Consider the following 21,732-nt stretch of genomic DNA (forward strand, 5'->3'; position numbering starts at 1 on the left):
TTTTTTTTCCCCTTTTCTAAACAGGCTCAGAGTACTTTAAGGGTTCCAAGGTTAAGAAGCACTCATTACAATGAATAGCATTCCTACTCCCGTTGTTCCTTTTTGAACAAAAGCCCACAGTATTCTCACAGTGTTACTCAGCTCACAGAATTCACTCCCACAGCGATATCAGATTCTCGAGATCTGCCATGGAGAGAATTGGTCAACAAAGCAACAGTCTGGCAGCAACAACACCACAAAAACATCTTAAAATCTTCTCAAAAAAGTGCGTCATCGGGAATCTATGAATCATAAAAGCTACTTTTTAATCTTACAAATACCAACCCACTAATTTTTCTCCCTTTTCATTTTGATACATTTTCCATTTTCTAAATGGCCAATCACATAGTCTGTTTATCAGCTGCTCCAATACGGTTGTTAGTGCATGGTATTGGACTTGCTACTTACTACCTTGCGGACAGCGTTATCTGCCGGTAATACACAGGCACAGTTTTTGGCAATCCCCAATTTGCCATGAGTAAGCGAGCATTGTTATCATAGACGTCCAAACTCCAGTCTCTCACTCTACAGCACACAGCTTAATTCCACAGATAACTAAAGATCAAGACTCAACTCTGATGTCAAGAAAGCAGATGTGAAAGATCTAACTAGTTACACAGAGACATAGTTAATGGCAGACAACTTTTTGGCCCATCTGATCCGACCATTTATGTTCTTGCTGTGAAATCTCAAACCTTGGGTTTAGTCCCTGGCCTTGTCTTATATACAGGATCATTGTGTGCCTCATCTCATGCATGTTTAAATTCTCTTATTATTAACCTCTACCACTGCTGATGGAAGGCATCTTCTGTGACCTTCTGGTTTATGACCTCTCATCCCAACGTTTCTCTTCCTTGACTTTATGTGCATCATGCAGAAGTGTAGTTTAAAGTTATATATAGAATAAAATGGTTTATGAACTAATAGTAGATATGAATTGGAGCTTTTCATGGGCTGAGTAGGTCTTTGCTCCTATTAATACAATCAACAAAGCACACTCAGAAGATAACACATCTGTTCTTGGCATGGATGATGCTTTCCGCTGGCAGACTGTTTCTAACCACACCCATTACCACAAGCCTCAATCTTATCAACCATAAGTCAACACCAGTTTGGCCATCTGACCATACACCCGATATCATTGCTACGAAGACGAACCACAGCTCTGCAGCGTACGTGGTGTAAAGCCACTTTATCGGTTCCCAATACATGTAAAATCAAGTTCTTGAAGAAACTCCACAATTATACACATTTTTTTGATCTAATCACAGCCTTCCACAGTGTAAGAGCGTATTAATTTCAGTGTTGGCTGTGGTTAAAGAATAGTCTGCATCAAAGCATCTACAATGCAAAGAACATATATCTTCTCACCATGCATCGTTGGTTTTATTAACATTTTTAAACATGCTGGTTTAAGTACACATGATATTTTGCATGACTTCCCCTGCACAAATCAAAACGAGATGATTCTTTATGGCAATACTATGAAGTTCTTCCTACATAGCCGTTCATTAGTCTACCGAGTCTGCCGAGTGTCTGGCAGAGTGATTAAGACTCTGGCAGGGTGATTAAGACTGAGGCAGAGGAAGATTCAGAGTGTCTAGCTAGACTAGAACACATTCTCACTGTCTTAAAAGATTATGCAAACACTATAACTGTTAATATTTTTTTTAATTATTTTTTTAACCCCTTTGTGACTGGACTGTTTTTCAAATTTTGTACCCTTCGTGGCTGTTTTTATATTTCCGCTGTGTTTATTATTAGCTTAGTGTACCCACACAAATTATATTTTTTTTCAGGAGGAAAGGGGCTTTTTTTTAGATGCCATTATTTTGATATCGTATAATGTATTATAATAATAAAAAAACTTTCTGGCTTTTATGTAAAAAAAATCTTTTAAGTGTTTAGAAAAGCTAAATAGAGTCTCCCGGTAATATTTGCTTTGAGTCTTTTTTTTTGCATTTTTTTTTTTTACAAGTAGCGTATTTTGCTATTTCAAAACAATTTTTTTATTATTAAAAAGTTAATTTAATTCGTTAAAACAGTAAAAAAAAGTAAAGTAAAAAAGTAAAACAGTAAAAAAAACGTTAACACTTAAAAAATGCGCAGACAGCAAACATTTAGTGATCAATGGCAAGAAAGGGTTGAAACCCCTTCCTTGCCAAAGAATATGCTAAGGAACATCATTGGATGTTCCTAATGCAGTCACACACTGCATTAGGAACATCCAATGATGTTCCTTGGCATATTCTTTGGCAAGGAAGGGGTTTCAACCCTTTCTTGCCATTGATCACTACATTTTTGCAGCAATGATGCAGACATGCTTCTGAAGCTCTTACCAGGAGAAGGGCAGAGCTATATTTGAAAGTTATGCTGCCTTTCAATACAGTGAATGTGATTGCTCCAGAAAGCGATCACACGGAGCGCTGGCATATTTTTTTGGTGTTGCTAAATGCCTCTATTAATCAGATACTAGTGATAAAAGTTGGTGGGTGTATCCCATTAAGTACAGTTTAATTGTCACAGAATATCTCTTCCAGACTTTTTTGTTGCGGTTCAGGACTCTAGAGACAGTGATCTCAGAAAAAGGATATATAGTCAGTTTCCTGCCAATGGTTTCAACTTGCGCCAAACATTATTGAAAACAAAAATCTATGAAACATAAGAGGTCACAAGCCGGTTTTTACACATCAAAACCTGCATTTTTTTTTTTTTAAAGTGTTACTTTTTTTCTGACTGTATCTGTGTTTTTTCAGGAAGCAAAGAGATTTCCTGACACTTTGCTCCTTTGGTTTCCTGTTGTGTCAATGGCATACTAACAAGTAGAAGACCAGGGATTTTATACCCGGTAATCAAATCCAGCCCTAAGACTACTCGTCATATTCCTGCACTAGAGAATATAACTGACAACAGGCCTTGTAAAGACAGGGAGGTAAACGAAAAAGCTATAAAGGGAGACCATTGTGATTTTAGAATTATCATTATAGTAAACTTGGTGCTGCAAAACATTTGCTGTTGAGTAGCTTTCAGTTAAGACTTTATCAAACTTATCAAATGTTTTTCTTTAGAAAAGGTCTACTATCTCTAGTTACCACCTGATATTTTACTACATGGTTGACAACAATAGGAAAAGCCTAATTTTCAAACAGAAAAAAAAATAGTATAGGTACATAAGCTTTTGTAGACCTTGAGGTCCTGAAAGCCTATATAACATTACATCTTTTATATAAAGGATTATGGTGGTAGTGTGCCTTTAATCTCCTACACCATCATTTATTATAGAATTTGTTAATGAATGTCAGCCAAAGATTAAAATTTACCCTCTCATGTGATGAAGATTTTAGCTGTGGCAAGAGGCAGTAAAACAAATGCACATTTACAATAGGAATGGATATAGCAACCAAGGCATGTAAGCTAGGTGAAAATTCAAAGCTTATATAGCATTTGCTTTAAAACGCTCATTAGGACGTTTCCTACGTTACGCATGCAGTGGTTCTTTTTTTTACAAGTAAGCACACATCTTGGAACAAAGACATTTCTCCTTGAAGGATTGGAATAATGACAGATTTATTTTGTGGCGTAGAGGTACAGCTCACACCATAACAAAGCTTTATCCCTTGTTTTGATGCACATGTGTGCCTGAGACAGCTATTTGGGGGGTAAGTTATTGTATGGAAGACCTTAAAAGCAGTTTGAGGGACCATGTGGTTGCTTACAGTGCCTCCCTATTCAGGTAGAATGCTTAATTAGTACAGCATTTTGGTCTCCTGTAGGAGACAGCAGGCCCATATGGGTTTGAGGGTTGACGGTGACTTTCCCAATTGACAGGAACAGGGGTGGACCTGTGGCATTGCTTCTAGACATGCCCTGAAATCCACTACCTGGTGACACACGAGCTGACTCGCCACAAATTAGTACAAAAGATACCGTATTTGCTCGATTATAAAACGACCCCCCAAAATCTGAATATTAATTTATGAATAAAAGAAAAAGCCTGAATATAAGAAGACCTTATAGGAAAAAAGTTTTACCAGTAAATGTTAATTCATGTAAAATATGTCAACAATTGTTTGTTAACCCCTTCAATCCCCTATAGACGTACCGGGACGTCCAAAAAACGCCTATTAAGAAACCCCTATGGACGTCCCGGTACGTCCAGCGTCAGGGACACATCCCTGCCGCTGCACGTGAGATCAGGCTGTTTGACAGGTTTGACAGCCTGGACTCCCCACTGACAGCACAAGCCGGCATCGCCGGCTTGCTGCTGTCCGATCTGCTGTAACAGCTTCCGCCATGCTTCCAGCTGTTACGTTTCGCGCGATCGAGCAGTTCCAAATGTCTAACCATTTTAAAAAAAATAAATAAAATATAAAAAAATTATTATAAAACCTTACATCCCATTGCCCTAGCATAACATCTAGCCAGTATAACCCTCCTGCCCCCGTTCACAACCCCCAAACCTGTTAAGCCATAGGCATAACAATTATACAAAATTGTACACCTTATAGTATGCTCCCTGGTGCTGGGAAAGTCTGGAAAATCTATATAAATTAGGTATTTCTGAAATCAGGACACCTGAATTGATAAACATGGAGGGGATTTTCCATCACTTTACCTAATTTTGTGAGGATTCAGAGGGAAAATGTATAAAAAAAATCAGTTTTTTTTTCTAATTTTCTCTAGTTTTTACTAAATTTCTCATTCTAAATTTTCAGCTAATTATCCAACTATGGTATCAAAAGAAAGTTCTATCTCTCCTTTCAAAAAACAATATATAGTTTACATGGGTACACTATTCACAGGAAAGGAGAATCATCTCTGATCCGACATAGCGCAAAAATGGCAAAATTGCTCTGGGCTTTGAGGTACCAAAAACCTCTGGGATTGAAGGGGTAAATAAAAGCTACAATTGAGAAAAATATTTTGTTTTTATTTCCTTTTTTTTTTTTTCAACCTACCCCCCCCCCAGTTTTGCACATCTGCCCCCTGGCTTGCCACTCTGCCCCAGAAATGCCTTATACCCCATATATGCCACTGTGCCCCATGATATACCTTTTAACCCTCTAAATGCCACTGTGCCCCATGATATGCCTTTTGACCCCCTATGTGCCACTCTGCCTCCAGAAATGCCTTATACCCCTATATGCCACTCTGGCATTTAGGGGGTTAAAAGGCATATTATGGGGCAGTGGCATATAGGGAGGTATAGGGCATTTCAGGAGGTATAGGGCATTTCAGGAGGCAGAGTGGCGTATAGAGGGTTAAAAGGCATTTCTGGCGGCAGAGTGGCATTAAGGGGGTTAAAAGGCATTTCACAGAGCACTCTGCCTCCAGAATTGCCTTATGCCCCCATTTAACACTCCCTCCCCCTCCCTCCTCCAAACTTACCGGTGCTTCTGAGTCCCCCGGTGCTTAGTCCGGGCAGCGTGTAGAACTTTTTTTTTTAAATATGACAGCATTATATAAACAGCATAGACCCCGAGGATAAACAGCTGATTAACTTCTTCAGGGTAAAAATCGTTTGCCTTAAAGATGGGGGACTCCATGGGGTGGACCAATAGTGGCAACATAGGACGGGGGGGGGTAGTCCCTAGTGACTTCTAGGGACACAAAGTTTGCGGGGGAAAAAAACTTGTTTTTCTATTTCCAAAATAAATGGATTCTGGTTTATTAGTTTTATCAGAGAATATTGTACACTTTACTTGCAACGCCTTACTACTCATAACTTTGTATTGATAAAAAATAAGAAACATTGCTTAAGCATTAAAATTCTCATTATTATGTAAAAACACCAAATCGTGTAGGTGCACATGGCTCAATAACAAGCAATCATAAACACCTAAGTGTGAACGCCCAGTGTGAAAGGCAGATGTGTAGACAAATCGCCAACATTCTGCTGGTGGACATTCCACAATGCAACACAGCTTGCATCATATCGCTTAGTACAGCAATCTTAAAGTGGTACTGTAACCTCAATTCAGCTAAATATGAAATCGCATCCCTGGCAGTATTATCCTACCTCCCTGTGGCAAAAATGCTTTCTGTAGTGTAGTGGTAGTTGCAATTAAGCTCCTAACAGAAGCCCTACTTGTAGTTATTTTTGCATGTTTAACAGTTTGTTAAACTGTAAGGATCAGGCACTGAGACATCAAACCCACCCCACTCCTGACAACGCTCATTACAATTTATATACATTTCTGGAAAAAAAACAAAGATAAAACAGTATGATAAAGTGCTGTAAAGTACATTTCCTATAGCCCTTAGCTAGAGTAGGAGGATCTTGAGATTCAGGATTTCATAACATTTTACCCTGTTCAACTCTACACTAATACATTGCGTACAGTGTCTTTAAGTATTTGGTTTGGCATAGACGGGAAGGTAACAGAGGAAAGGAAAACATGTTTTTTGTGTAGTTTGCCTTAAATTAGGCAACTAAGGATTAACAAACTATGAAAACCTTCCAAGGCCTCTCAGAGAGAAAAATGTTTCTCAAACCCCCAGAAAATATAGGGTTAAACTAGGCATCTATGAATAGCTTAACATGTCCTGGCCTCACAGAGGGAAATGTGTTCTGACCCCCTGTACTTATATTAGGAGAGGCATCTTAAAATAACAGAAAGTGTCACATCTCACAACATGAATGTAACAGAATATCACAAAATTCCGGAAGTTGATGCCGGAGGACGTACTATTACATCCTGTAGCTTTAAGCATCAGCTAAATACCCACTGACACACAGAAGTTTTGACTGTCTCCCCCTGCAAGCTGTGGCCACAATTTATGACCCAGAGTTCAGCAATTTAATACAAGAGTGCACAAAAGGAATGGATCGGGCACCTCCTAGCAGGTTTCCCTGCTGCTGATCTCACATTTTTGATGAGGTTAGTGGGGAAATGTACATAATATGTCAAAATTACCATAGTGCAATACCCTGGCCTGTCTACGTTCACCGAAATTTTTGATAATATATGCACCTTTTAATATCTGCCCTATAACGGCCAAAATAAATGAAAATACTAGGCAAATGAGGTGTATGCAAACTCAGGACAAGTATATGAAAACATTTGCACTAGTTGTGTACAATTTACTGATGGATCATATAGAAGAGTGTGGTTTTAAAAGAAAGTCCTACTTGTTCTTAACAGCACATAAAAAAGCCCACAATATATAATTTGAATGGGTACACTAAATGAGAAAGAGGGAAATTACAGTTCAACAAGGACATAGCAAAAATTTTGAAAAAGGGGTTAACCAACCTATTGTTTTTTTACTGCCATATAACATATTCCCTCTAGATAACAGAATATTGAGGCACTAAAAAGCCAGACATTTTTTCAGGCACAGTAAAGATCTAGACTAGAAGGTATTTTGCAGAATAAACCTGTCTTTCATTGTTTTATCTTTATGATACTCTGGAAATCTCTCCATGCTTGTTTGTTTATTATCTGCTTTGATGTTCAATACAGCTCGGCCAACAGATGTAGGTGGTGCGGGTGTGAAGGAAGCTCCAGTGCTCAGCAGGAGATAGGAAGAGTCAACTGGAAAGAAGGGGGTTGGGACAGATATAAAGCCATAAACACTTCACACCAGAGAAAGCCAGGAGCTGGGAATTAAAGTTCCCACAGCAATGCAGTCAGTTCCCATGGAAACCACCGACTGCCCGTCCCTTCCAGTCTGTAACCACAGTGATCCCTCAGATCTCCAAGAGGAGATGGCTTTATCCTGAGGGAGTCACAAGTCTACAAGTAACTTCCCAAGGTACAGGGCCTTCTGGCAGTCTGCTTTAAGGCAAGCCTTTACCCGACACATAATGACCACTGCAATCTACTTATACCCATTGCAAAATGGAAAAAGGTATTGCAGATCTGAAAATATACAATACTTGGAAGTACTAGATTAAAAAAAAATAATAATATGAGAAGATAGAGGTATTAACTTGTAATTTTTAACTCTCTCTTTGAGTGCCAATTTACACTGCTAGCCTATTGATATAAATGTATACAGAGATACGCTAACGATAAATTAGATTTACGCTATGTATATATTTGACGTCAGCTTCTATGTGTATGACTGTTTTTATGCTTTGTCTTTTATATTTTCCAAATAAAAATAAAAGAAAAAATAAAAAACTGCCCACATTAATACAGAGACTGGAACAGCATACATTGTCCAGTCAATTCAAAGAAGCGTAGGTCATTACACTTCCTAAGTGACCTGTACGCTCAAAGGGACACTCCAACCATATTCTCTTTAATGCATTTGATATCAAAGAGGCACCTTTAACATGCGTTTAACATATGCACGCAAGCTCATTATTAGCCAGCTCCACCGAGAGATCCAGTGGATCTAAAGATACCCCGCCCACATGCACAGTGATTGGCTACTTCAATCAGCCAAAACTGTGCAGCTGCAGCATTTTCAGCGGGTAAGTCGTATTTATCGACAGATAAAGAATTCATATTAAAAGTGCTTTCATTTGCATTCTTCATTGTTGAAACCCACGGTTTCTTAATTAAAGAGGTTGGATTAATTAGCAAGTTTAGAGCAACATTATTATCGCAATCAATTAGATCCTTCTACAACTGAACATGGCAAGTCTGCAAAAAGGAGAAGAAAGGCAAAAACACCAAGACTACCGGCTACCACAAGCCGATGCCAACACTGCGGTAATATGTTTTGGAGTTTCTCTCATTACTAAAGTTATATTAAAAGGAACATTAGAGGCAAATTCAATATTCTGTTGGGGAGCTGTGTCTTGTATTGTAAAATCTTTACTAACGGTCAGAATATTCTGGAAGAAAAGTATCTTATTTCCAACAGGTTTTATACAGATGTGCCCACAGGACATATCGTAATAGCTTTGTTTAAATTTTGAAGAAGATGTGATTAGTGCAGCACAAACATGTGGTAACCACAACCGTTTATAGCAGAATTTATATATATATATATATATATATATATATATATATATATATATATATGTTATATAGTAATACAAACTATTAAAATATAGCCAGAAAAAACATGAAATTGGTAACTTGCTACCAAATTGAAAAGGAAACTAGCCGTGTATACGTCAGGGTTAAGCTTACATTTGTTGATCTGATATTTTTTCTACCCAATCAGAATAATAATAAATTATTATTATTTATTGTTTAATAACTAATCAGTAACTGGGGAGCAATGATATTTTTTTATTAATGGGTGACCCAGTAGCTTTAATGGGACACCGCAGCCATCATATTCACTTTAATGCATATGACAGCTGCGGGGTCATTTACATTTTAATGGTATCCCCCATCCAAATGCATTTGCCCCTCTCCCCTACCCCCAGCTATTTCCCATTTAGATGTGATCGGCCTAACACATCTCCTGCCATGTGATATACTTACTGATTGCCAGCTCTAGCACTGGCTCTGACACATGAGCCCAATGTGGGCATGTACAGAAAGGACTCCCATTGGTGTCAACGGTACTGCGGAGGAGGAGGGGAGCTGCAGCTTCTCACTTGGGTAAGTGCTTCATTTATTTTTAAATAATGCATATTAAAGTCATATTAAGGAAAGGCTGCCTGGGACAATACTCTCTCTTTGAGAGCACTGCATACAGTTCAACTCTTATTATGGTCTGGATAACACGGACAGGCTTTGCTATCAATTTGTTAACAAATTGAATACCGATAGAGAATCTCTGACAAACAAATCAAAGGAAGCTGATACTTTTCTCACATTATATGTTATTTAGGGCATATATTACTTTTCACGTACTCAGCATGTTTAGACAACCTCCTATACAAAGTCACCATTCACTTGACAAAGTACAAGTACAGCTGCACACGTTACTATCAAAGACTGACTACAGCTTCCCCAGGTTAACCATCTGAGCCAAGGACATGGTTCAAAGGAACAGCCTAAGGCATCAAGTCTAACACAGACCATGATTGCACACAGGTGTCAACCTTTAACAAATTGAGTCTACATTATTTAAAGGGTCTCTCTTGAAGCTGTCAACCAGTGGCAGGAAAGTACATCCATTGAAGTCAATGAGAACACTTCCCACATACCCACTGGGGTTTAAACAGACCCCTGGAAGCAGCATTCACCAGAGCTAGTCCTGGAGCTGACTGGAAGAGGGTACATCGCGTGCAGGGAGATGCATTCTGCCGAATGCATCTACTGCAGGGCGTTAAGCTGAGGGTGGGGAAACGTAGAATCGTTCATGCATTTGGCGAAATAGACCACATGACAGATTACGATTTTAATGTGCATATTATGGCCGGAATGTCCCTAAGTGTACAAGACATCTATTGAACTCCTTATAGCAGCATTTTTTTTTTATGTCAGCATATTACTCTGATGGGTTTATTTGAGTGGTTTTAGTGATCCTGTGCCATCCTAACTGTATATCAATTTGGAATTTTGGAGCATATTGTAGAGTGCTATAGGAGGCAGCATTTCACATATTAAGTATATTTATTGACTAGTGTGCACACACATCATACACTGTATTCTTTATAGACAGAATGAGTCAAAGGAGCATGTAAGCCACAATTGTGGCTGGTAAAAGCTCTGATGGCAACAACCCCCATGTACTTTGGCACCATTTCTGTAGTATATTAGGATAGGAAGCAGTAGCAGCAGCAAGTTACAAAGAGAACAATGTCACTTTAAACATTTTCAAAACGAATATGAAAAATAAACAGTACACTGTCACATCTGGCAGAAAAGGTTATCAGTGTACTGAGAACATTACAATATTTTAACTGGCAGCAGAACAAACCATCGCTTGTGACTTATCAGGGGAAAAAGGAAAAAAAAAAAACACTCTTTTGGGAAAGCACACATCAAATGGCAAAACGTATATCAAAACCACACCAGACACCTGAACACTTCCGTTTCTAATCCATCAAACAATGGCCATTCTATTAAAGAGATCAAATGCGGTGCAGACCTACTCTGACATACATAATCAGTTTTACATTTACTATGCCTTGGAAGGCTTATCAAACAGTACCGTAAACGTGAAGGAATGGGATTAGGGGAACCAAATTTACGGTATATATTTTTTTGTGGGTCTCCTATCACTATTTGCACACACGGGGATGGGGTGTCAGATGTGACACGCGGAACATCCGTCAGTCCATGTTCCTTAGGTTACTGCTTTTGCGATCTCAATCGAGGTAGCCTGTGTTCACTTACACCAATAAATACTATTTTGGACAGTAGGACTATAAGAATAGTCAGGATTTAAACTTGTATATAAACACCACAAATGTCTTTATGGTTTGGTCAGTTCTTTCCTGCAGACCTTCGGTGTGCAATGAACCAAGGGGCAACTAAAAAGACAACTACTGACGCTTAATCAGAGAAATGTCCTGGGCTACTAAGAAAACAGGAGGAATAAAACTGCGGCTCAGTGGCAGAGAAAGGCCAGTATAACACGTGGCAGACCTCTGCTCTAAGGTGAAATATTGTTTGTCTGTTTAAAAGGTGAAAGGCTAATGTTCTAGTACTATCTATCAATAGTCAATATCCCCCGTAAGCCAGACAACCCTGCTCATTGGGTTCAAGACCACACTTGCGCTATGTTTTATGGACATTTCAACAAGAATATACATGTTCTGCTTAACAGGGTAGTATTCATAAGCCCTTGATACTTGTCCTTTTATCTTTAATCAATGTTTGACAGGGAAAGGAAAGCGCTCCTGTTGATTCGCACTGTGTAAACATACAACTATTCCAAAGCAAAGAGAGCAGGCGTCAGGAAAAGCAACAAACATCAATGTGAGCAGCAGGGAGGATAAATGGTGACACAATCAGACATTTATACATCTTTAAAAACAGAAGTACCATCCTATAAAAAGAAGTCTCCACCACTGTTTACCAGCATCGACTACTGGAAATAGCAATAAGAGTTCTCGACGACTACTGCAGCATTAGCAGCGAATTGCCACTGAAACCAGACGTGTGAACCAGAACGGGGAAAGAAAAATCTTCATACTGCATCAATAGAACAATATTTTATTGGTTTTACTAAAAGGAATAAAACAAGATTTTAATATTAGGGATGTAGGTCTTAATTATTCCTCTTACTCCCTTAACAGGATGAATGAGGGAATTATACCTGTGTGACAGTTATATCGCCGCTCTGTATTTCCCTTTAAAGCAAATATGGCCATAAACATTAAATTCCTTACTTTAATTTTATATTCATAATATATATATATATATATATATATACACACACACACATATACACACACACACACCTGCCCATATTTACAAACACAACAAATCCAATTATTCTGGTTTTTCATATATCCAAATTGGGTGGACTACAGGTTTCTACTGGCTGACACAAATATGTTTTCCCAGGCCTACCAATATAAAAACCAAAAAGTTAAGGTATTTGTACAACAACGAAAACACAAAGTAAGACATGTAAAAGAACAAGAGTAACAAAACAGATATGGAGTACAATTAAAAAAAGGAGAGCATATGAATAATTTAAATTTCCTGTTGTGCACAAATAGAATATCAAAAGCGGGCTGACACAGCATTAGGTGTGGCCGCAAAAGGTTGTAATTAAGCAGTGTTTATAAAATATACTGAGGCAAATGAAGAAACACATTGCATATGCCTTATGTGCACAGAATTGTACGTGACTACTTGCCAACGTCCACAACTTAATGCACATGACCCAGTTAATGCCATGGAATACACCTTTTTATATTTCTTTTGTTATTTGGTCTTGCTAAAATAACACTGGTTATAATCTATAAATAAAAACAAACATTACAAGGATGTAATAAGAAACTTTAACAAATCATTAATGAAATAGAAACAAACTATGTTTTGATCTAAAGATTTGCTAACGGCCTACACAGAAGAAATTGTATTTTACACATATAATACCAGTTATTTGCATCCTTACTAATACGGCAGTTCCTGGCATTGTCACGGTCCACCTACATTACATGCTATTTTCACTTTCATTATGATCGGTATCCAATTTTGGTTTTGTGTATACAAAGCTGACAGCAGGGCAGATAATCAGGACATTGGCTGGGAAAGCCAGCAGTTGGGACTGTCTTGGTAAATTTGGGAATGTTGGCAGATTTACGGAGAAGAGGAATTCTCTTAACAGCGTACAGTTTGCCTCAAATGTATGCAAGTATTTCACTCACATGGGATACAAATGAAAATGTACACATATTCCATGTGTGAGGACTCCCATGGTTAAGTAGTTGATGTCTCAGAGTATTGTTCTAGTGCAGGGGTGTCCAAGTTTTTTCTGCAGTGGGCCACTTCATCAGAATTGTATATGTGCGAGGGCTGCACTCATTTTTCACTGTGAGAAAATATGGCCTTTAATAAAATATGCAGATTAAAATAAAGTAAATGACACAAAACCTTTACTTGTCATCTCACTGATTTTTGGGCCTAGAAAGGTTTGTGACTACAAATTCAGGATAATTAAAAATTAAATACTTCTATTTATTCTAGGGATGCACCAAAATGAAAATTCTGCAGCAAAACATTCACAGTTCACCTAGCCAAAACCAAAAATTACCCCCCACCTTTATAAATAATAATAAAAACTCAAATTTTTTATAAAAAGTAGGTAACACACCACAACTGGACAAAAAAAATAGCAATATGACTTGGCATGATAGGAGTGTGATTGCTAACAGCAATCACACTCCTATTATACCCAGGCAACCAGTAAATGCTGGTACCTAGGCATGATGGGACTGTGATTGCTGTTAGCAATCACAGTCCTATCATGCCAAGTCAGCCAGTACATGCTGGTACAAGGTGGCTGTAAGTGATGTGTAGACCCCATACTGCTGGCAGCATCAATACACAAGGGGGGCAGCTAGCTAGGTTTCAGCATGTATTGGCTGACTTGGCATGATAAGAGTGTGATTGCTAACAGCAATCACAGTCCCATCATACCTAGGTTCCAGCACTTACACATCCATGCTATCACACACACACACTCATTCATTCATATACTCATTCATTCACAGATTAATTCCCTCAATCACGCATACTCATTCAAACACCCTCCCCACCCCCTTACCTGCACTGCAGCTCCTCGATGTCGCTCACAGACTTCAGCAGAGGGCGCGGCCTCCCTCTGCGTTCTCTGATACTGCACAGAGGAAGCGGGACTGGAGCAGAGTCATGTGATGTCACGTGAACTCTGCTAGGTTTTGCTTCCTCTATGCAGTACAGAAGACCCTCCCGCAGGTAAGTAGCATGGCTCGAGGTGCGCCCCGCGTAAGATCGGTTGCCCTGGCTGCTGATCTTACGCGGGCCGCACCTCGAGGTCTTGCGGGCTGCATGTTGGACGCCCCTGTTCTAGTGTGTGTGTGTGTGTGTCGTGGGTTCTGTATAGATGTAGAGCGCATACTCCATGCTGGATCCCATCCTTCACAAGACAAAAGTGTTAAACCTAAACAGAACATAGGAGAAATCAGGTGCAGGGCTACAGAGGAAAGGAATAATAAGGAAGCTTCTCCAATTAACTTACACGATGAAGCATTGGCAATTTCACAACCTCCGGACTGGACGGTTGTCAATAATTAACCTTTCTAAATCCATTCATAAAAAAAAATAAAAAATTAAAACCTAGCCAGCTACGTACTGACAGCACGAACCAAGAAAGGATTTTTGATTGCTTTCATTCTTGGTTTGGACACACCAGCATTCCTAGAATTCACACTGCTTTTTAAACATAACAATCTATACTGTCATCACACACACACACACATATATATATTTATATTACATGCTAGTGAAATTACTGACAATTTCCATATATTTGATAGGTACAGGCATCAGTTCCTATGCAGTATGACTGCTCAGGGGACACACATGCACGTTCGTATGCTCCACCACACCCTGCACACGTCCCCAGGTTTCATCTATACAATTCTCCAACAATTGAAGCTCTTGTTTGCTTGTGGCTACTCTAACGTCGCTTCATTCAACAGAAAACCGATGGTATCTACGAAATCCAAAATTCTGTCCAGAATGAAACTATAAAACAGGATTTCTGCTCAAAACATTTATAGTGACGTCACATCTGATACCCCATCCCATGTATGCAAATAGCCATGGAAGACTCACATGTATTCCATTACAACATGGTTTTAATAGGTTTTGGGCATTCAACCATATGAATATAAAACTGTAATGGTCCAAGTAGTGTTAAAAAAGGAATATCAAATGGATTAAAGTAGGTGGCTTTTTATGTAAAATTGGAGTCGCAAGTCCCAATCTTAAAGTTGTGCTATGTTGAGAGACTTTCATCAACCTTTACGCCAAAAGCAATTAAAAGGAATATACTTCGCGAGGGGCTGTAATTCAGCCAGAATTTTAAGATCCCGCTAATTAACATGCAATTTATTAGTCAATGTTATAAATATTTTATACTGAAATGCAAGTGCATTTTTCAAAACCCTTCTATAAATTGTAGCTTGTAAGACATTTTCTGGTCCCACCAATGCTGTGTGTTCTCTTCGTTTGGCACCGGTGGGTCTGACAACTACTTACTCATGGGACTTCTGAGAAGATTCTGAAAGCCTGGAGTGTTAGTTCCAACTTGTGCTTTCAGTGCTAGACATTCATAAAGCTTTGGCTTCTAGTCAAATCATGCTAAAATGTTTTAATTCAGGGTGCCAGAAGAGAATCAACTTTTAGCCTAGGGCACTAAAAGTCATAATCTAGATCACAGTGCCCTACGTTTCTTGGGCTTGATCTGAAGTGTGGCCGAGAAACAAATGTACAGTGATGGTGAGATGACCGAGGCCATATAATGCACCATTATAACACCATATACTGCTTCATCAGCTGCCTTCCAAAGCCTCCGCTCTGCCCAGTGTTTCCAGACACCTCCACAAACCATGTCAACTGGATGGCTACAACAGATGTTTACAGGATGAACACTTTGATGTGTGGGTGATTATTATTAACAACATTTTATTACACAGTAGCTAAAAACACAATGAAAGCTCATTAAATTGCAGTTTCCAGATGACAGGTAATGACAATGGAGGACTTGTTAGCCATGGCAACGCAGCACTGCAACATTCTCACAAATGATGTCACATTTGGGTGAAAAATTGTACGAGCTATGCTAGGAACTGGAAATAAAGTGACAATAGTTCCATTTCTTTAAAGCTGTAGATTTTCCTATAATAGAACTGTGGATGATCTTAAAACGGCAGCTTGTGGGATTTTACAATATAGTTTTCTTTAAATTACCGTATTTGCTCGATTATAAGACGAGGTTTTTTTCAGAGCAAATGCTCTGAAAAATACCCCTCGTCTTCTAATCGGGGTCGTCTTCTAATCAGACCTCAAATAGAGGTCTGATTAGGAGACTAAGATCCAGATCCCCCGCACCGCTGCAGGGGACCTGGATCCTCCTGTCTCCCCCCCCACACACACACACACACACACTTACCGGTGCTTCCTGCTGTATTGCCGGGGCAGCGGGTTGACGTCTACGCGATCCGCGTAGACAACGTCCGCTGCAGCCGGAAGGAGGTGTGGCTAGCAGCGGGGGTTGTCTGCGTCCGTCGCGTAGACCTTCCCCGACTGTCAGAGATCAGTGCCACACCGGTGCAGGGAACTCTGATCTCTGACAGCCGGGGAAGGTATCCGCGACGGACGCAGAAAAACCCCCGCTGCCAACTCCACCTCCTTCCGGCTGCAGCGGAAGGCGACATCAACCCGCTGACCCGGCTGGAAGCACCGGTAAGAGAGGGCTGAGGGGAGAGAGGGGGAAGAGAGTGTGTGTGTGTGTGTGTTAGTTAAATGGGGGTATAGGGTGTGTGTGTGTGTGTGTGTTAAATGGGGGCATAGGGCATTTCTGGAGTGGCGTTAAGGGGGCATTTAATAGAGCACTCTGCCTCCTGAAATGCCTTATACCTCCCTATATGCCACTCTGCCCCATAATATGCCTTTTAACCCCCTAAATGCCAGAGTGGCATATAGGGGTATAAGGCATTTCTGGAGGCAGAGTGCTCTATACAATGCCTTTTAACTCCCTTAATGCCATTCTGCCTCCTGAAATGCCTTATACCTCCCTATATGCCACTCTGCCCCATAATATGCATTTTAACCCCCTAAATGCCAGAATGGGATATAGGGGTATAAGGCATTTCTGGAGGCAGAGTGGCACATAGGGGGTCAAAAGGCATACCATGGGGCACAGTGGCATATAGAGGGTTAAAAGGCATATCATGGGCCACAGTGCCATATTGGTGTGGCAAGCCTGGGGGCAGATGTGCGTAACTGGGGGACAGGTTGGAAAATACAAGAAATAAAAACAAAAAAAATATTTTTCTCAATCATAGCTTTTATTAAAAAAAATAGTTTACATGAATTAACATTTACTGGTAAAACTTTTTTCCTTTGGGGTCGTCTTATATTCAGGCTTTTTCTTTTTTTCCTACGTTAATATTCAGATTTTGGGGGGTCGTCTTATAATCGAGCAAATACGGTAGTAGTATAATAGATGACTACAAAAAGAATAACACATTTATTTTATATGTATAATTAACAAAAAGTTGTACATTCTGTGTGAAAGTATTTCTATCTTTAAATAACATGTAGTTTACAGGAGTTGAATGAATGTTATGGGCACTGCTAAGCCAATAAATTCTGCCCCTCTCGGTCTTGGCTACCAAAGGATTTATTCACTGGAGTTTGCTAGCTTTTAGGAGAGTTTACCTACTTCAGTACACATTATCATTTATTGTTTTAAATAGCACCATTATATTCTGCAACGCTGTACAACAGATAAACAGGACATAAGTAGTATATAACATAACAATTTGACCTACAGAAACAACAAGTGAGGAGGGTCCTGCTCAAAGAAGCTTACAATCGAGAGGCATTATGAAAGGGTAACCCAGTGTGAACGTCATTTCACTGGCTGAAATAAGCATTATATAGGACCCATTCCACTCTTTTCATATAAGTAATGTCGCAGAGTTGACCATTTAAGATGTATAACGAAATCAGTGAGTTGCATCGGCAGCTCTCCTACTTCGGGACCTGTTTAGGTTATTTAACTGGTCACTGATCAAACCACAATGCCTTATGTTCACTAGCCTATATGGAAATGAGTGTTCTCAATTTACAAGATCACAGAATCCAAATTAAGAAGGAGTCAGTGCTAACCATTACTACACAGACCCTGGGATAGTAGTACACATGGTATAAGAATTTCACACACTACTGTGTAGTGAGTAGTCTCGAACAATTACTCCAGGTGCAAAGGCTTGCAAAAACCTGAAAATGATCCTAATTAGTTGCACATCTGTTTCTTAGCGTTTGTATAAGAATTTAGAACACACCTAAGGTGACAAAGATAGACGCCCTAAAGTATCGACACATGTATTATTGTAATTTGTAACTTTTACAAATTCTTGTCCACCAAGGTGTAGTTGTCGGTCAGCTGGCTTTAGAACCCCATGATAATAAAAAAAATATACAATCCAAAACATGGAAAACTGCTCTATGGAGACTAGATTATACAAAGTGTCATCATTGGAGACACTAATGACATGTGGCATATTCTAAGTCTAAGACGAGACTAAGGACTGCTTAAGGTTTGAGTCTTAACAGCAGAACAAGTGGGCAGACCAGCTGGGCCAAATTGTGATCTGCCTTCAAATTCTATTTTTATATACCAAAATCCATAACGACATCTAAATAAGTAACCCAGACAACTAGTTCAGGCAATATACCATATATATATACCATAGCTTACGTAGCAAACAGAGTAATAAAAATGGTCTTTCGACTTTGTAACATTGTGAGCTAGTCCTTAAAAATAACTTTCCTGGATTTGAGTTTTTGTTGCCATAAGTCACATGACATGACTCGTGATGTCGTGATGCGCAACACGTTCCAGGAGAAGGTGCGTATGGCGTGACATCAGTTTCCATACACTATGGTGACCGCCATTGCTTCTGCAGCAGTTACCATGGAAGCAAGTAAAAAAAAAGCAAGCTATTCTAACTCCTGTGAATGTATTTTTAAATATTCCCCCACCTTTAGTGATTACCTCTTGTCCCAGACTGTTAATTATTAACTAAACCTATAATTTCAACAAAAGGAAGTGAAAGCAGTGAGAAATGATGCAAAGCACAATTAAGGCACTAGAGTATGTATATTATGCTAAAATTTGGAATTAAAAATATAATTTTGTGTTCACAGCAAATGATGTAAACAAACCATTTAGGGAGCCACACTGTTTATCACCATAACATTTTGTTTATGTACCTACATTTTAACAGTACTTCATTCAATACAGGTAAACACATACAAAAGCATAGGTAATAGAAAATCCTAAAAAAAATGTATTACTTTAAAACACCGTAGTTGCATAAAAAAAAAAAAAAAAAAAAAGATTTTAAATAGGAAAACCTGTCTAGGTTAATGCTGCCAGGTTATTACATACAGTAATTATCCAAAAACACTGTTCTAAGGGTTATGATCACAACACTGACTTGTTTTTTCAAAAACAGAAATATAGTCATTAACTGAAAAAAAAAGGAAGGATTATTATACAATACAGCAGGCCCACCTGTACCTACTATATCTGTTTATCTTAATGTCAGTTCTCATCATATCCCTTTTAATTTAGTTTAAGAAGCTCTGCATTGGCGCTATATTAATAAAAGATAACAATATAATGAAATCCTGATAACTTCAACCCTAGCAGATTACACTTGATCATTGAGTTCATCTCATCCCATAGATAAACAATGAACCCTGTGTACAGTAATGAATGACACAATCGAGCCCGATCCTACATATACTGGCCCTTTAATACACACAGATCCAGTGACCTCTAGCATCAGACCTACAGTCCTGCTACTAGCCACACCACCGACCCTATATGACCTGTTACCTTATATGCAAAAGGAGAAATATCATACCCTCTAATAAAGAAACAGGAAGGGAGGTGTGTGTATTATCTGTAAGCCCTGTATTGACACAAAGATCCACTCTGATGATAGTATTGATTTAGGAAGACCAAGGACTGGCATCCACAAAAACACACAACCTGCTCAGATTAACCCTTTCTGTTATCCAAATGTGCCCCTCTAAACTTCTTGATATGTATTTTAGGTTCATTGTAATGCAGGGGTAAATCAGAATTAGAAGGGGAGAGGAGGCAGCCTGTGTGTGGGTCCTTACCGGCTGTAAAGGGTCAATGCAGAATATTTTATAAACTGTGTTATGGACACTGGAGTTACAATAGGACATCAGGAAAAGCAGCTCCTGCAAGGAATAATGGAGCCTCTCTCAGCTCATTACACCAGCAACATACAAACAATAGAAAGTGCACAGATAGAGACAGCAAAGGCCAGCTCACCCACTCGGAATACATTACACCCCCAGGCAGGAAACAAAAGCCTCAGTCTTTTTTGCCTCCTTCCCCCAACAAAGTCACCATCAAGAAGGAAACTCACCCAAAATACAATGTTGAATCCAAATAAGAAATATTTGACACAACAGCTGACTTCAGGTCCTTTGAAATGCTGGTGTTTGCCAGACATGGTTTGTATCCACAGACCGACACAGGGAAGGATCGATTCCAAACACACAGTCAGAAATAATTAACAATGCGATGCGGGGAGGAAGGGTTCAATGTGCAGCTGTACGGGGCTGCAGAGGAAAGCAGGGTATAATGCCAAAGGTGCCCGGGAGCTTAAAGCCGGCATTGGGAAGCTGCAGCGAGCGCTAGAAGCTCAGAACAGCCTATTGTTATACAGCTTCCCGGGGTCTCATGGACGGGATGTCCATGTCTGCCTCACTGCCTTGTCCTGGATGCAGTGCTCGGCGAAGTCCCTCCCAGCGAGGGGCGGTCCCTGCACATCCGGCTACAGCGGCGCCTCGTGGCCAAGCAGGGGTATTGCATCTCACAGCACAGGAAACCGTACGCCTCGTGTGTTCACATTGGAAAGTGGCTAATGCATATTGGGGAATTGGGCCCTGTGTACTAGCAGGACCAGAGTGTGTTAAAGGAAGTTAACAGATTTGTTAAAATGATAGAAACAACCTAATAGGGTTTTGTTTTATTTATTTATTAATAAAGGCATAAAATGGCAAATGGAACATTGACTTGCTTTACCCTTTTTCTTTGCATTCGGAAATCATACTACAAAATGAATGGTGATCGCATCCCCTTTTCATGCAACTCATCCTATATTGCTTTTAATGGCTACTTTCTACTGTTGTGCTGGTCGATGTCTAATATAAAGCATGGTGCCAGTACTGGCTGCTGGCCAAGGGTAACTGCAGCTCTGCACTATATATTCCCCATCCCTACCATGTTGAAAAGGACCTTGGATTGGTCCTCCTACCATACCTTCTACTTGGGTTCTACTAAGAGGCACATGCACAGATTGCACACAAGACCCTTTCAAATTGAGGGTGGGTGCTCAGAAACATGGAATTTAAAGAGACACCCCAGCCATCATTTGCACTTTTAATATAGATGATGGTTGTGTGGTCCCTTTACATTTTTCTACTGTCCCCCTTGCAAATACTTGGGGTTGAAGGGCAGCTGGCCAAAGGGGCAAGTGCCCCAGGGCTGGTCAAATGTGAATGTGTGGCAGGGGCACAAAAGATGTTACATGGCCCTGCAGTAAAAGCCAGG

The 21,732-nt window shown here is 39.6% G+C and overlaps 1 protein-coding gene across 1 annotated transcript in view; it reads right to left on the reverse strand.

Annotated features, from left to right (window-relative positions):
* Nucleotides 1-20,629, reverse strand: part of LOC149299436 (tetraspanin-17) — a 35,063-nt gene extending 14,434 nt beyond the window's left edge. The window contains exon 1 of the mRNA XM_089486127.1: nt 20,543-20,629. Coding sequence (XP_089342253.1) covers nt 20,543-20,629 — 87 coding nt within the window. The remainder of the gene's footprint in view (nt 1-20,542) is intronic.
* Between the last annotated feature and the right edge of the window lie 1,103 nt (nt 20,630-21,732).

Source organism: Sceloporus occidentalis, unplaced genomic scaffold (genome assembly GCF_023333645.1).
Source record: "Sceloporus occidentalis isolate IW3139 unplaced genomic scaffold, rSceOcc1.0.p SCAF_28, whole genome shotgun sequence".
In the NCBI taxonomy this organism is placed as follows: Eukaryota; Metazoa; Chordata; class Lepidosauria; order Squamata; family Phrynosomatidae; genus Sceloporus; species Sceloporus occidentalis.